Below are 17,669 nucleotides of genomic sequence, written 5' to 3'. Positions count from 1 at the left end.
TTTGAAAAAATAGATGACCCAAAGGAGAAGCAGGGACAAACACAACAGAAAAGATTCTCTGTCGTTATTCTTGTAGTATACTCCCTACAGATATTGCTACTTTACATTTTGATTTTTAACAAAATGGGTCTGTACTATAATTCTCCTATGTAACCTGATTTTTAACTTACCAAGCATCTTACCATAACAGTTTTATGTATCACTAAGTATTTATCCACTGCATCATTTTCCTGCAATATTTTCAGCGATGGTAAGCATTTCACTGAATGAGTATTTAATAAGGGAGTCCATCACGCAAGCATGCGTGAATCTTCTGTTGTGTCTCCAATTAGGATTACGGCCCATTATCTCTTCTGTGCTCACAGGTCATTTTTATCACTATATTGCCCTCACCTAACGTGTTCTCGATGCTTGCCCTTCCTCTGTAGATCCCACATAGAGAAGTTAGTAAGAAAACAAGGATGAGAACTTGTGGACGCTTCGGAAAATAGGAAGACATGGTTTTAGAACAAATAAATGACAACGTTCCTTTTATAGTTACAGTAAACGTATGGTTTATTTTACTTTATTTCCCTTTTTGATTTGGAGTAGGATATGAAAGGGCTTACAAAGGGCTTGGCAAATTCCTGGGTAGTGAGCCCATGATGGGTAAATACAAAATGGAATTGTGCAGTTTATTCACAGAGATGCTGGGAGGGCCATACTGGTCCTGCGTGGTGCTTCCTATGTCCCAAGGAGGGTGGAAAACAAACCTGTCCTGACGGATTCATGGAAGGATGGCCCCCCAGGTCAAGGCCATCTGTGATTGCCCCCAAAATGGGTCTGCCCGGTGATCTGAAGGGGGTCTTCCCCCAAGGATGGGTGGTATCTAGTTGGAATGGAGCCCAGTCTTTAGGCTGCTGAGTGGTCTGGCGCTGAGGCCGTTGACTAGCAGACACTTGGGGTGGGGGTAGGGGAGGGTGAAGTGATTTCTGTATCTTCAGAGGATTTCCCCCTGGAGTAAGGTTTAGGAAGTGGTTTCTGGGCTATGTTCTGAATAATACATATGCTATCAATAGTCAATCAATGTTTAAAAAAGAGAACTTTGCATTAAATATACAGGGGATTCCAGGCTTCGAAGCTGTTGTCCCATTCTGGACGTCAGGGACTGTTCTCTTTGAAGGTAATAGGAGTCAATCGAACATTTTGTCATTAGAAATGAGGAAGATTTGCATTTTTAAAGTTTTGTAATAGGATTTATAACTCATTATCTCAAAATTAGCTTTTTATTGGATCACCTTTTATATTTGTAGGCATTTTCAAAATTAGACACAATGAAACTTATGGGTAGACTCTTCAGGAAATAGATCAAATAATAGCATCATGTGTTCTGTTTGTAAGTATCCAAGAAAGAAATTAGTCTCTAATACAATAATATTTTATTAATTAAAGAATAAAGGATATATATGTATATACATATATATGCATCATACATAAATAAGAGAGAGAAAGACAGAGATTGGAGAGAGAGAGAGAGAAAGCAAGGGAAATGATGGAAATTACCAACAGTTGGAGTAACTGGATGAAGGATATTAGGAGTTCTTTGTATTATCTTGTAACTTTTCGGTAAGTTTGAAATTATTTCCAAATAGAGAGTTAAAAACTTTCACTGTTTACTGTTTGATTTGAATTAGGCAAGAACCAAGGGCAGACCCTCAATGAAAAGTTCTCTCTCCCTAAGGATGATGACGCTTTCGTGCTGCAGAGAACAAGTGAGGGGCTGGTTTGGAATCCAGGAGTCAACGCTGAGATGGGACCATGCAGAACTTTCTTCCTTGGCTATTTTGTTAGCAAAGGGGTCATCCGATTTAAGGCTTCTTTTGGGAAATCCGTAATGGGGGGCTGCTTATTGGAATACTACAGCTAACATTTAAAATTGATGCTTCTCAGGAGAACAACAAGCAAGGAATCTTGGTGGAGCCAAGGGAGTGTTTTTCTCAGCGCTCCTGAATCCTAGTGGAAGCTGCCCAGATAAAACAGCTCAGTACTTTGAAACTTTAGGGGAAACAAAATTTTAATCAGCCTGCCATCTCATTCATTGTTTGGAGATGAAAAGAGCGGAACTCAACATCCCCTCAAAACGTAGATGCTGAGAACCTGTCAGGTTCTGAGTTTTACACGGAACAAGATTTCTGGTATTTTTCCCTTTCTTTCACTGTTCTTTTTTTTCCTCTCTTTTTTTCCCCTTCCTTCCTCCCTTCTCCTCCTACTTTCTGTTCTTCTTCTCCTCATCCCTCTCTTCCTTCTCCTCTCCCACCTCCCCTTCCTCCTCCTCATCTTTCTCCTCTTCCTCTCCCCCTTCCTCTATCCTAACACAAGGGGGCAAATCACAGGGACACTATAAGACATAGACACTTGGACCAGTTTATAAAACTCCGGAGTCTGACTGAAATCAATTCACTGAATGTTGAGAAGTTGCTAGATGACTCAGGATTCTTTCTATTGTGTTCTGCGGGTCCCCTGTTGAGACCACACCTCTTTACTGGTCCAACTTTCGTGTAGCTAGATTCAAAGCAAACTGTTGTTTCTTTCAGAGAGCAAGTAATTTCCTGAAAATGAGTAATTAAAGGCCTGAAACCCTCTAAGGAATGTTCAGGCCTACATTAGCCATACTTCCTTTGAGTGGAAAACAGACGTGTGGCCCTGAACTTACAGGTTGGATTTCAAAACCCTTAATGAGATCTTCACGTGGCATCACCGTGTAGCCAAGCGTTCTATCAGAGGCTGTTTCTGCAACGTTGATTTTTGTCGGAGTGGGACCAGCTCACTGACCATCTAAAGTGTTTGTAGTAATTTTGGTTATTTTGATTTTAAATAAATACTTGACAACAAGGATCTGACAAGGCTTATTTTTCTCTTTACTTTTCTTGGTTATGGTAGTTCTAGAGTCTTTGCCTTTTCAACTGGTTTATTGCAGAGCCAATAAAAATTACATGTGTTTGGAAGGAAAAAATGAAAGTGTTCTGGAACACTCAAGCCGTTGAATAAACGAAGGTTGTGAAAAATCAGCAAGCAAATGGCTACTATTAAACGTTGTCGTCTATTAACATGAAGTCAGTTGCACCTGCAAAGTTTCCTTTAAGGACAAAGGAGCCGCAATTGGGGGGGCTCAAGTCTTGTGTCCCAGTTATGTGGGAGATCCAGGGAGATGAAGGCCGAGAAGGCCCGGTGCCCGCTGTCGGGTGCCCTCAACGCCCGAGATTCTTGCAGCCCATGTGAAACCGTGCGGAGTCCCGCCACATCTGTATCCTGCCTTGGTGCAGCGTGTCACACGGCGGCACACCGGGTCACACCTGCTGTGGCAGTCCCAGGCAATTGATGCCTTTTTTTTTTTTAATTAAAAAAAAAAATCTCCTGGCTGCATATCATCAAGAAAAACAACATTGTTTTCAGGGTCTCTTATCTCTCCACTCCCAAATATCCTGTTTCTTCGGGCTGGGCGGCCAGGACCAATAGAAAGCTCTTCCTGCCATTGGCTGACTTCATTTCCCAGACCTCGCACAATCTCATCCGCTCTAAACAACCTCATCAAAACTACTTTCTGGTCAGAGAGAAGCAATAATTATTATTAACATTTATTAACGATCAATAAACTTGATTGCATTATGGCCAGCACTATCAAGGTAAGGAAAGGATTCCTTTCATTTGACAAAATCTTGCGTTCGTTACTCTTTTCTTTGGTTTCCTTTATCAAGGCAGATAAGTTAGGATTGGGCAACACCCCCACTGCCACAATAGAGGACAACAAGATTTCCTTTGCACTGCCTAGTAAATTTCCTTTTTCCTACTCCAACCATCCGCAAGGCTTAAAAACTTCAAACTCAGAAAAAAATTGGGGTTTCTAAATTCACTGTTGAGTGCTGTGGATGACTTTTGCAAAGGCTTTTCAGAGTGCATCTGAATTTTCATATTCTTTAACTATCCCTAACGGTGCCTGGATGCGTATCTGCTAGAAGGCAATGGACGTGGAGAGGTTGGAGGGTAGGGTCAAAGGAAAAGATGGGCTTGTAAATGTGGAACTTTTGGCGGCTCTTGAATGACTCCTTAGCCTCAGGGATGCGAGCCAGTCCCAGTGGAAATGAAGAGATACCCGGCAGCGGCTGTTGGTCATGGGACATGCAAATGTTGGCTTGATTCTTGGATCCTTCATGCCGAGAACGGAGCGTTCTCATAACTCAAATGGTGGTAATTCGATTTGTTCGGTTATGTATTTGTCTATAATAAAATACCTACTCTGTGCGCTGTGAGTAAGCTTTCTTCCTCGTGGTGGTTGGTTTGTGGGAATTGGAGAGCAATGGCCTGTCGGTTCTCTGTGCTCTGGGGTGTGTGGTCTGATGTGTTTTTCTTGCAAATGTTTCTAGTAGATTGCATATCGAGATTAACGTGGAGGTAAATCTGTATAGGTGGTAATCTAAATGTGGCTTAACTCCTGGAAGTGAAGACAATTTAATGGTTAGTGCAAGTCCACAGGAAAGTCCGTGAAGTGGTGGTCTGTTCAAATATTTTCAAGGCCACCATGCCTTGGTGACATTTGTAGAAATGAGAAAAATCAGCAGCAAGAACAGATACTGAAAGGAGGAAAATCAGTTTTATTGGGCACTTGTCTTTAGTTTTGCTGCGTGTAAGTGGGAAGCGTTTGCTTGTGTTCTCATCGAGGGTTTTGGTTCATTGGAAGCTCATGAAAATGGAAGTTGCCCAGAATTGGGCTAAGGCATTTTCAAAAATCCTCCTCGGTTTGGTGTTTATATAATTTGAAGTATTTGAATTAGAGGATTTGATGAACACCCGCCGTGTAAACGAGGTTTCAGGAGTTCTGTTCAGTTTTTATTTCCCAAGGTATTTTATTTTATTTCTCAAGGTATGTTCAATAATATATATATAAAAAAAATTCAAGGCTCAAAGACTTTCACCTTATAGAGGTTTTTCTTTCTTTGGCTTCAAGGCTTGTTTAAGATATAACTATCGTCACAAGGAATTTTAAAATTGGGGATTTGAAATGCTTGACTTTCAGCTATATGAGCAGAATTTATTTGATTTTATAACTCAAAATGCTACCCTTTTTATTCTTATTTTCACCCTTAATTATGTCCCTATTGCCTAGCATAGCAATGAAATAAAATATTCTTCGTAAATTTTGAATACCGTCAGTACAAATTTATGTATGTGTGTCTGTATGTTTCAAAAAAGAAATCAGTGTATTGTAGGACACTGAAATAACAAGTCACATTTTAGAATGTGGGATACATTTTGCAAAACATACAAATGTGTTATACTGTTTAATTTAGAATATACATTTCTGAAGATAGGGTGCTGTTTTTGGAGCTTGAATGTTTTGTGACTTTCAGAATAAATTTTGGGAAATAGTTTCCACTCGTCTAGGATACTGTTCTTGATTTCACATTTTATTACACTGCCCCATATGTATATTGTATATATCGCAAGTGAACTTTTAAAATGACTTCACGTGAATGCTTTTTAATCCTCTGTTAAAACAAAGTAGCCTCTCTTTATAAGTAACTTCCTTTGAGTCGTGTTCTGTTCGGCTTCCTGGGTAAAGTAATGAGATGACTTTATAGACTTGTTTATAGAGTGGAGAAGGAGGCCTGAGTCTGTTGACTACAGTTTTAATTATGTTAGTGCAAAGCTCAAATTAGCATAGGGAAAATTACAGCTGTCCGTTAGAATTAGGAAACAGCCTGTCATACAGGCAATTTCCAGTCTCAAACGCAATCTGTTTGTTGTTGTTTCAGTAAATAAATCAATTAGTCGATTAAGTATCAGATTTTGAATTTGTTAAGTTGGTACTACACTTCAGAGTAGGGTCTTTTTTTTTTTTTTTGCATTAATATTTATAAGACACTCTGAGGCACTATGAAAAACTAGATGTTTTTATCCTGTCTTTGTGATTCTCACCATCATTTTCCCATGGTATTTTGGAATCGGGAACAGAATGTTTCCACTGGAAGAAGTAAAGGAATTTTAGGAGCTTACATGAGAGTGTCTGTTTATCTCCAAGTGTCCGTGGATTTTAAAATCAGATTAAGAGTTCTAATAAAAACATGTGAGCATCAAGGGTGACGTCCTGTGTGCAATTCACAGATCAGTTTTGGTGCTTCCACCTGCTTCTGTGCCATCCGACAATGCTTAACACCCCTCCCCTTCTTCCCCCCAAAACGGCACGGTGTTTGCTTGTAGATTCCAAGGAGCCTGGAAACTGATTGTGCTGCAGTTAGGACTTCTAATGCAACCTCCCCAAGACTTCCCTGATCCTTTTATTAGGCCATGGGCCACTTGGGGAGTCTAATGAAGCCTACAGTCCTTTCTCAGAATAATGCCTTTAAATGCATAAGATGCAACACATAGACTGACAAGGAAAGCTAATTCTAGTGAAATAACAATTCTCTCCTCAGGCTCCTTCCGTGGTCCATGAACCCCAGGTTACAACCCCTGATGCTAGAGTTTAAAGTTCTTCAGTCTTTAAAATGGGGATGTGGGACTTTCCTTTATCACAGAGATCTGACCCTGAAAGGACCAGGAGGGAGCACGCTGCAGACAGCAGGTTCGTGGAAAGCATCTTAGAATCTGATAGGATTGGAAATTTACTAACAAGGCTTGATGAGGGAGCGCACTGTTACTGTTTCAATTAACTATTGAAAGAAGTTCCTTTCCTTGACTGAACAGAGGTTGGAGAGTTTGATGATAATTGAAACATGAAGTATTAATTTAAAAACATAGAGTTTGTTTTGTATGTTTCATGCCTCGCACATAGCAGGCACTCGCTATTTGCGATCCTGTGTGAAGAAAACATTGAAAAATGAGGATTATATGAAGAAAGTCCATCTCCTCATAGGATTTTGATGGGTGTGGTTAATGAGTTTAATAGCTCCAGCTGTATGATTTTTCATCAACCCACTGGCTTACGTGGAATAAGAATTGTTTGATTCCCTGTTACTGTGGGGGGATTCCGTGACTCTGTCACGGTGGGAGGAATATAAGATGTAAAATGCTGCTGTCCTGCCATGTAAATACCTCATCGCCGGAGTGGGCCCTGATCTTCTGTCCTTTCCTAAAAGTGGAATCACAGGGCACTATCTTCACATGAATTGCTGCTTGTATTGGTGAGTGGCTCTGGGACACAGTTTGCTTTCTAGAATGCTCCACCCTTCTCCCTAGCTCTCTCTGTGTGTGCGCACTCCTGCCCACTGGGCACCCTGACTCAGCGACCCTGGAAAGGAGAATTGGGAATGACAGAATTTGTGAATATTTTTTCCTATTAAATACACTTAGGTAGGACTGCAATGCTCTCAGAGAAAGTTCTGAAAACCTGAACCATTTCTTAATTATCTAAGCTTCCTTTAAAGTGACTATTTTATTTAAAAAAATGTTTTTTGCAAAACTGACTTTTATTTTTTTAAAAAAATCCACAAAAGGACACATACCTATGCTTGTTAATGTCTCTTGAAAAAAGCATATATAAAAATAAAGTAAATAAAGCAATCATTGCTGATGCCTTCAGGAAAATATTACTTTTGTGTTTAGAACTTCAGAGTAAGATTTCCCTCTGTGGGGGTGGAGAGTCAAAGTAGAAAATTCCGCTTTGGCATGCCAATTACTTGGCAGATGTGTTGATTTAATGGCTGATGCAGGAGAGAATCATGGCAGAGGAAGCCATGGGAAAGCCAGGAGTGGCTCAGAAGTGTAAGATCTCCAGGCCTTTCCAGTGTCGGGAGCACACTCTGCTCTGGCAGCATCTTCTCTTCAAGGCTAGGGAAGCCCTCCGAGGCCGCAGGGAACCCATTGCCGCCTCTTGTCCCGACAGGATGGAGAACAGCTGTCCTCTGCCTCGGGGATGCTGTCAGATTGCCCCTGAGATTTCTTTTCTTGTGTAATCGGCCACAGACACACCTGTATTTGAATCCTTACTCCTCAAGTGAGTGTAGGCAAGGGACCTAACATGTCTGACCTCAGTTTCCTCCCCTGGAAAATGGCATTCTCGTGGCCATCCTTGTAGATGGTGCAAGTTAAGTTCTGTAGGGCCTCTAGTCTGTGCTCAAAGAAATGGCAGACGCCATCACACAACCCAAATTGATTTAACCTTTCCTAATGAATTGCACTGTCTTTCTAGCCCTGCTCTGAATTCTCTGTGTTTGAAGTTACTCTGCTTCAGTGGAAGCCCAGGGCCACACGGACTCTGTTCTGATGCTTTCGAAGAGAGAGGGGGAATCACAGGGTCTCTTCTACGGGTTCACACTGTGGCCTCCCACACCAGGGCAGGACACACCTGCGCTTGGGGGCAACAAGCCAAGAGAGGTCAGGAGGAGGGAGCTGACCCTTCCTCCTGATAAGGATGTAGCAGGGCAGGGGCCAAACACAGGGGCAGACGGAGCAGCCAGGGAGTCGCTGGAGGCCAGGCTGGTTGGAGGGTTGGTTCAGTTCTGTTCTGACGGCATAGGCTGGTGGCTCTGTTGCCATAGGAGGGCAGGGGCCTGCAAAGCATCTTGCTCCTGAGGACATAAGAACGGGGAGACTGGAACACCTTCACTGCTCTATAATCTCATTAATTTTGAAAAATGAATCTTGTTTTCTTGTACAAATTTATAGTAATAAACATTCTCATTGTAGAGAAAATGAAAGAAAATCATTATCAAGTCCATGTAAATTTCTCCTAATCCCAATGAGCCAGAGAGAATTACTAACATTTCGTGTGTGTCTTCCTATTGTACGTTTCTGTCTGTCTTTCTCTCTATCTTTTCTCATTGACATTGTTTTACAGACATTTCCCCATGTCACTAAAAAGTTTTGATAAGCAGATTTTTTTTGCTTAATTTGATTCTGTTTAAAATAAGTGTTATAATTTATATGACCAATATCCTGTGGTAGGAAATAATACTGCTTTCGATTTTTCACTAATTACATTGCAATGCACCCTCTGTCTAATTTTTTGTAAATTCACTTTATTAGTATTGGTGCTTAGAAAAGGAATTATTGGACCAATGAGTATACGTATTTTTAAAGTCTCTACCAAATGTAAATATTTGCCAATTTAAAAAAAATGACCAGTTTACCCCAGAAGGATTGTCCCCGTTTTCACTTCATCTAGCTGTAGACGAGGTCAGTTCCACTGCACTCATAGCAACTCTGAATGTTTTACTCTTTGAATCTTTGCCATTCTAACAGGCAAAAATGGAATCTCATTTTTATTTGTCTTTCCTTAATTATAGTATTTCATTACTTTTTTTTTTTTTTGCTGTGAACGTATTTTAGCTGGTGGCCACTGTGACCTTTGAATCTTTTTCTTCTTCACATTTCATTCCCTGTTCGATCAAACTTATTTCCCACTTATTTCTCCTAATGCCCTTGGCTGAGGCATGTTTTATGAAGTTTAAGATCATTCCTCATTCTGTCCACTCTCTCATGCTTCCTTTTCTCTCGTCAGCACATTCTCCCAGCTTTGCTTGTGTTCGTGAGTGTGACTACTCTGTGAATACTTTATATATATCTACGTAAGCCAGAGAACCTGCTTTTAGTATAGTCTCTCCGTCTCTTTTCTGTCCTTGACAGTGACTGACAAAATGCAGGGGTTCAATAAATATTTGTTAAGAAAATAAATTTTACCTCAAATCGTTTAAAGTCATAAAGAGAAAGTTATCAGGGTAATAGAATTGTTATTGTAGATTTTAACTAGAAGTCGTATTTCTTTAGAGAGATGTCTCCTACTTAAATAAAAATTAATTAAATTGATGTTTAAAAGAGCATAGAAGAACATTTTTAAAGGGTAGCTGTTTTATCGTGAATTCATAATCCAAATTAACATCATCCTTCCTAAGTGCCAGGCCCTGTGCTGGGCTCTGACGCTATCTCGGGTGATGCTCACCAAAACCTGCCTACTGTTGATTTTTGTCCAGATAAGGACAAAAAGGAGGGTTAGAGAGGCTAGGAAACTCGCTCAAGTCACACAAATCTATTTGTTTCCCCTCAATTTATCATCAGATGACCTCTTTTTTCCTGATATTTGCCCTAGCCCCAAATATTAAAATGCTGTGCCAAAAAAATGATGTAAATAAATGATATAGCAATATGTTACATAATTGAATAATGAACATTATTATAACTGGCTAATTTATGTTACTATTCTTTATGAAAAACCCCATAGGCCACAGTTATAATACTCTCGGTAACTACTTAAGATAAAGGGCCAGAGAATTCACAAGCTAAAACTCTAGCACCCAATTCTATATTTACTTGGTGACAAGAATTCTGTCCATATTTGGCAATATCCAAGGGGCAGCGGTTCCAGAGTCCAGATCAGCTGCTGATTTAACTTTCCTCATCCCAAGTATCAACTTCCTCGCTCTCGTCTTGGCATCAATCATGAAAAGGCAGCTCAGAGTTTTCCATCAGGCCTTACCAAGTCTTTCAGTAGGGGTGTTTATGGAATTAAGCTCTGGGAAGAATGATAATCTGCTGCTGTGCACAGATAAGTGCGGAGACATTTAGAAAAGAAATGCCAAGGCCAGGCAAAAGTATTTATTTTTAAAGCCACATCATAATCCAATCATAACATTAACGTCAGGGCTGTAACTTCAAACGCTTTTGTTCGAGACAACGCGTGTCAAATTCTAGAGGATATAATAAAGAACATTTATAATATATCGTGGGAAGAAACTGCCCTGTTGAGTTTAACACAGTCGCCTTCAAATCTACCTTGACGATTTAACATCTCTCTTTCCTTTATAAAATTACAGTATAGCAAACTGATTTTTTTTTTTCATTTAGCAAATATTAACACTGAAGAGAGAACCTTGCTCCCCATCATCCCCATTCACATTCTCCCAAGGCTATTAATTCAAATCATCCGTCAATAACGAGTTCATCATCCTGTTCCCTTCAGGTCCCATTGGGTCTTATTGAGTTTTATTTTTTAAAGTTAATCGTATGCGTGTGATGCTCACCTTTGAGGAAGAGGAAACTGTTGAAACAACACTTTAGAATTTGTCAACACAATTAGTTTGTGTCTCAATTTGAGGGAGATTTCCCAAGACATTGCTCCAAGTTAAAAAAAAAAAAATGTGTGTGGTTTGGCATTGCGAAGTCCTCTTTGGAGCTGTGTTGTGTGTGTGTGTTACCTGACATTCAAGAGAACATCAAAAGTGTCTGAGTTAAATAGAACAAGCACACCCTGTATTTATCTTACGCCCAGGGAGGGACTTGATACTGTATTTCTTCATGACATCCTTAAAATAGCCCCTGTGGGGAAAGGATTGGTCTTATCTTGCTTGCAAGGAAAGGGAGGCATAGACGCAGGGGCTGGTGAGGGGAAGTGGAAAGAGGCTGGCCTGGGAGATGTGCTGGAGCTTTGCTTTGACGCTGTGGGACCTCAGCAGGTGAATTCACCTCTCCTGGCCCTCGTTCCTTCTTGGGGAAAATGGAAATTGTCTTCCTGGCATTTCACCCTTGACAAGCCGCTTTACCTCAGGACGCCTGGGTAGCACCATCTGTAAAAGGGGGTGACAAGTTTCTACATCACAGGGGCGTGGTGAGATTAAACAAGTTGGAGCTGTACTGAGCGCATAGGAGCTACTTAATACACGTTAGCTAATTTTACTATTCGTTCGAGTCTAATAAATTTTCCTTCTAAAATCAGGAAATCCAGGAACGGTATTTTTTTTTCTTTTTTCAATCTGTACAACAGTTTGTGAATTAAAAATTTTTTTCAAGTAGCCAATTTTCCTCTAACATGTTCTTTTCTCTTTATTACGAAATAAAAACCCTTCCAGAACAGTGAGTTCTCAGTTATTCACAGCACTTTATCTGCGTTGGAGATGGCTTAAAACGGTGCTGGGCAACGCTGGCCGTTGAGTTTGCTGGAGCCAGTGTGCAGCCAGTCCTTGGGAAGGTATTCGAGGCCTTGTTACGTCTGCTTCTCTCTATGCCTCTCGCTCTTGGCTTCCTTCTCGCCTCTTTTTCCCTTTTCACATTAGCTAACAACACAACAGGAGGTTTTAAAAACGTAAAGAGCAAGAAGAATAACGAGGAGGATCTTCCTGAACATCTCGAATGCTCAGGGCTTCTTCTTGGACCTGCTTCCATTCACTCCACACTGCCTCTCACAGATACTCCATCCTTCTCTGAGCCTAGGAATTCTGGGGCATCTCTCATCCCAGGAAATCTGGGACAGTGCGGGCTCACAAGACTTTAATCTGGGATAAAAGAATAAGAGAAAATTGACAGGAGGCTCTGCCTGTCTCCAGTAGAAATTATCAAAAAGCAGCAGCCACACAACTCCTTTTGATTTCAATCTTTAACTTCGTCTTGTGTGAACTCCTAGTGCTAGAAGCATATTTATATTCACATATAAAATAAGAATATTGTCCCAGGTCAAACACAAGTGACTTTCTGAATTATCCTTTTCTGCCAATTTGGGTTAACATAGATGGTCTTGTTGACTTCACCTGTTAAGCCAAGGACCACGAACTCCGTTAAGCCTGTGTTAAGCTTAAAGGAAGAGAAAAACAGTTTACTCTGTTAGAATAGCATCCCAGAGAAGAAAGCCCACCTCTGCGTCTTGGGCACCCCTGACAGAGTACCTTCTGTTCTATGCAAAAAGCTGTTCCCATTGACTCACTCCCTCCTGGAGGCACAATCAGATTGCAGACAGTTTGGATAAGAAGCTGGTTGTGAAATAAGCACACATATATTTTTTTAAGCCTTGTTCTTTAGAGATGGAAAACATCTTTTTTTAGATCGCATGTTTACTGCTTTGGTAAACAGTAAAATGCTGCTGCAGCAATTACCTTGAGGATAAAGAGTTTGTAGACAGATACTTCCTGCGTTCACTTCCTACCCAGATAGCCAGGCCAACCAGCGACGCACTGGTGCAGGAAGGGCTCGCAGGGGAAGCTTCCTCTGCAAGTGCCTGGCTTGTTGTTCGTTATCTTCTCTCCAAGGGGGAAGAAGCCTGTTGCTACAGATTTTCTGGCAGGATTCTCTGTCTTGAAGTAGGTGAAAATAGGATGTTTCTAAAGTAATGGTATGAGTCCCTTGTTCTCATTCTTGGTCTTGCCTGCTTGCTGGTTTTTACAGAGAAGAGTGTAACTAGACGAGACATGTCTACGAGTACGACATGTGCCCTGCAGGCACCCCAGTCTCCTTCGAGTCATGGAAAAGGATGCGAGTCTGCTTTTGTACTTGTTGGAAAATAAGCCTCTTTGAGATTCAGTTGAAGGTGTGTTCTGGGTTACTTAGTGTAAAGGTCATTTTGGATTTTGCTTTCTTTACTCAAGCAGAGGTCACCAGATTTGGGTACAAAAATCTCAGCGCACAGATTTTTCCCTGTGCTGGTTTTACACCGGTTATTAAATCCAGTGAATGCATTGTTTAGGTCCTTTGAACCAAAGCAAATAAAACCACAACACACAAACATTGAACAATGGGGAGTCATCAATTATCCATCTACAGGATATGTGCTTGCCGACGGGCCCCTTTGTAGGGGAGAAAAATATATCAAGTCAACAAACAGTAACACTGGACAATAAACTAAACAAAATAAATAGCACCTGAAAGCCGCTTAACTCAAGCACTGGCAGAACTCCAAGGAGTGATGTTTACATACTCAAAACATGGAAGTCTACGGCCCCACCCAGATCTTCTACGAGTCCCCAAAATAATCAGAAAACTCCGCTGCCGTGAATTATTGGGTTAAGTCCTGGTAAAGCACCTCCTTTGATCAGAAGCGCCATCAGAAAGTGCCTGTGTGCTTTGCATTGCCGTGGACAAGAGGACAGTGTCCAATACAGATTATTCCTCCCATATGGCATCATAGGGCTTGTTGGCTGCCAGCTGGGGAGGCAGAGACATTATTTGACCCTGAGAAGCTGCCAGATATGGTGAGATGGAGTCACGTCTCATGCAGGTGCTAGTACACGAATATACACCAATGGTTTTATCTACACAGTCACTCAGCACACATATTTTGGTTGCACTGGCATGAAATTGCCCAAAGAGATATTTTCTTCAAGGCTCATTTGTTTGTATACTTTTGCTTTTATACCTAATGGCAGACGCTGTAAACTCAGGATCCTCCTGTTTGAAGGAAGGCTGCTTTCTACCCCAGCACCTTTATTGTCCCGCTCTGTTACCTTAGAGTGAAACTCCGGGAGGCATCTCCCAGCATGCTTCCTTCCAGATGCTCCCCCCATCACTTCTGCTTCTTTGCAAAATGACTTCTCTGATCGCCTGAGTCTGTATCGGTTCCGGTGCCATGGAATCTCGGTTGTGTGATGCTGTGCAGGACCGTACAGCAGATAGCCTCATCTTTGATGCCTGCTGGAGTGGCAGCCCCATTGGCATCCTCTCTGAAAATCACCGCTGCCTGGCTGAGCACTGGGGTCGGTTTGGTTTGGTTTTCTTCAGCCTAAAGTGAATACAGTTTCAATATGTCCATTGAATGACATACTGTTCAAACAACAGCAACCACGGTAATAAAAGCTTTGTCCTTTTCCCCCATTTCAAAAACAATTATTGTAGGAGTTTAGAAAATAAGATTAAAATAAAATAATTGACATTATGTAGTCAAGGGTCTGTTAGGACTTGATTCTTTTTGGATGTTTTGGTCTTTTTTTCCATTCACATATTCTTTAAAAAGAATAATAAAATGTGAGAAATTAAACTCACTTTTAATAGTCTTTTTCTGCTTACTTCCTGATCTCCAGGATAGTGAGGAAAAGAGGACTAAAGGCTGAACTTTCTTTTTTTTTTTTAAAGATTGGCACCTGAGCTAACATCCGTTGCCAATCTTCTGTTTTTTCTTCTTCTTCTCCTCAAAGCCCCCCAGTACATAGTTGTATATTCTAGTTGTAGGTCCCTCCGGTTGTGTTATGTGGGACGCCACTCAGCGTGGCCTGATGAGTGGTGTCATGTCCGCGCCCAGGATCCGAACCGGTGAAACCCTGGGCCACCGAAGCGGAGTGTGCGAACTTAACCACTCAGCTACCGGACCAGCCCCAGGGCTGAACTTTCTTTGACCCCTTTTAGTGATTAAGGTGCTATGTCCCTTCCTAAGGACCCGGTTTCTTACTATGGAGCGGAGCCACACAGCCTGGGAGCAGCTCCTTGTTCCACCACGCCCTGGCACGGTGGCTTTGCTTTATTGTGCCTCGGTTTCCTCGTCTGTGGAATGGGTGCAGTAATGATACTCACACCTGCTTCTTGGCGACGGTGCAAGGATTAAACAACTTAATGCAAGTACCTGCTTTGAGCAGTAATGTGCTTTGGTGTGCAAAAAATGACAGCTGCCATGAGCTCTTTTTGGTTACTTATCCCAGTCTCATTCTTACTATTTAATTTACTCTCATATCTTATTTGCTTTTTCTGAAGTAATCAATTCTTGATTGTGTTTGTTTCTAGTGTTTGTCTTTTGAAAGGAATCCTCCGATCCACTTTGGGTTTTTATAGCTCCTTCTAAAGAGATGAATGTATTCCCCTGTATGTTATTTACTTCTTTCTCATGCTGTTCCTTTGAGAATAGTAGAGAAAGCATAATAGAGTCACCATTGGGAGTCTATTTAGTGGTTCAAGCAACATGTTAACCAAACTTTCAGCAGCTGCACTCAGCTGCATTTTCCTGAGCCCAGAAAATCAATAGTTTTTGTTTTTGTTTTTGTTTTTGGCAAGAAAGATTGGCCCTGAGCTAACATCTGTTGCCAGTCTTCCTTGTTTTTACTTGAGGAAGATTGATCCTGAGCTAACATCTGTGCCGACCTTCCTCTACTTTTTGTATGTGGGATGCTGCCACAGCGTGACGACGAGCGTTGTAGGTCCACACCCAGGATCTGAACCTGTGAACCTCAGACTGTCAAAGCAGAGCGCATGAACCTAACCACTACGCCATCTGGCTGGCCCCCTGAAAATCAATAGTTTTGGGGATCTGAAGGAAAACCAAGATAGAAGACTACATGTTGTTCGCTGTGCTCTCCCTAGCCTTTTCTGGTCTGTGGAGTGGTCCTAGAATGGAAGGAGTCAAGTACTATTTTGTACAACTATAGCTGGCACATTCTTTAGAGGAGATGGGGCATCTACTAAATTATCATGTTGCCAGTTAATGTCCATGATTAGGGACCGAGGGAACCTCGATGAAGACTAGAAACTCTCAACACTGGTTATTAAAGTTCAGTCCTCTGTGCCTTAAGTTATACAGCTGTCGTCCTGTGATCTTTGATCTGTGCTGACCATGCCTAGTAAGAAGAAGGCCTTCCATAAATGTCTATCTGATAAATATTCAATAAGTGAATGAATATCTGCCTGGATGATAAATGCATGAGTGCGTGCATTAATTAGTGAGGCGATACCTGATAACTTGTCATAGAGAATTAATTCATTTAATTCAGTGAGCAATAACTGACTTCTTCTTGTATGCAAAGCTCGTGTTAGTTGCCCCTAGAGGTTATGAGAGAATTTGTGATTTGATCAGAAGACAGAATTATTTCTATGTCTTGGGACCGATGTCTTGTATGCCCCTGTGTCACATTCAGATGCCTAGTGTTAGACATAAGTGTGTGTGACCTAAAGAGCCTGTGTGTGGTTGAGAAGGTGCCGATCGTGGGGCTGCCCAGAACCGAAGTGGGTTTTGAACAGCTGTGAGCACGTGCCTGATAAGTGCCTGCTGTCTCTGCTGGGCCGTGGTTGGAGATCCTTTCCACTTGAGACATAAAAGCAGAAATACAGTCCTCAGAGCCTGCATTTTGTTCCATGACAGTTGTCTGGATGAGGCAAAACTGAGCAACACTTTTGCATTTACTGAGAGGCCACAGCTACCAGTGTTTATAGACCCAGGGTTTGTATCAAATCATCTAAATATGCAATTGTTACAATCCGTTATACAAAAGTCTTTCTGGGCACAAAGTAATGAATAGTTGTATTTAATGGACTATGATGGGCACTATTCGTTTTTCTTCTTCTGTTACTGTAATCACTCCTTTGAAATTCCAATGAAGCTGTAACTTAATCTTTGAAACGCGTATGCTGGTGTCCAACGTACTGGTTCACACTGAGGGCCTCCGTATTCCTTGGTGAATCAGGCAGCTCTCACAGGACTGTAATTATTATGTAAATGGCATCTTCAATGGCTATGATGCGGTAGAACATTTCCATAAACAGCTAAGTTTTTTGTATTCAATTGTAAGATAATCTGCTTATAATAAAGATTAATAGTGATTAACAACCAATTTATTTAAGACAGATAATGAAATTGGATTTCCTACTGAAATTTTAAGTTTAGCAAACATATTATTTAACTTAATGAGCCTCACTGGTCAAAGTATTATATAGAAGCCAAGGAAAACGTGATCTTTCGTAAAACCTAAAGTGTTCTGTTATCTCGGTAAGATTGTTTTTATGAACTGTTTTCCAATCTAATAATTTAAGAACTTGGCTCCCCGCTGTTTCCCCGGTGCCTCGCACAATGCTTGGCATATGAAGTGCTGCCCCATGAATATTTGCTGAATGGATGAATATGTGTAAATAAATAAATGATCGCATGCATATTGAAATCTTTCCCCGAGTCAAGCGGGTCCTTGGCAGTGTATGTGATTAGAAGAAATCTGACTTGGTCCTTCTCCTAGCAAAAACTATAA

At 41.2% G+C, this 17,669-nt stretch overlaps 1 protein-coding gene across 7 annotated transcripts in view; it reads left to right on the top strand.

The window, feature by feature from the left end:
- The window catches only part of ERG (ETS transcription factor ERG), a 256,908-nt gene that overhangs the window by 144,281 nt on the left and 94,958 nt on the right, over positions 1-17,669 (top strand). The window contains exon 1 of one of the 7 annotated variants that reach the window (XM_014862023.3): positions 3,511-3,662. The exons of 4 other annotated variants lie outside the window; for them this stretch is intronic. In XM_014862023.3, coding sequence (XP_014717509.1) covers positions 3,645-3,662 — 18 coding nt within the window. In that variant the 5' untranslated portion in view covers positions 3,511-3,644. Of the gene's footprint in view, positions 1-3,510; positions 3,663-3,873; positions 4,225-17,669 lie in introns of those variants that run through there. 2 more of the 7 variants (XM_070488879.1, XM_070488876.1) reach the window with 2 other exon arrangements.

The sequence above is a fragment of the Equus asinus genome, chromosome 18 (genome assembly GCF_041296235.1).
Source record: "Equus asinus isolate D_3611 breed Donkey chromosome 18, EquAss-T2T_v2, whole genome shotgun sequence".
In the NCBI taxonomy this organism is placed as follows: Eukaryota; Metazoa; Chordata; class Mammalia; order Perissodactyla; family Equidae; genus Equus; species Equus asinus.
The sequence above is the reverse complement of the archived record's forward strand: the minus strand, read 5'-3'. Positions and strand labels throughout refer to the sequence as shown.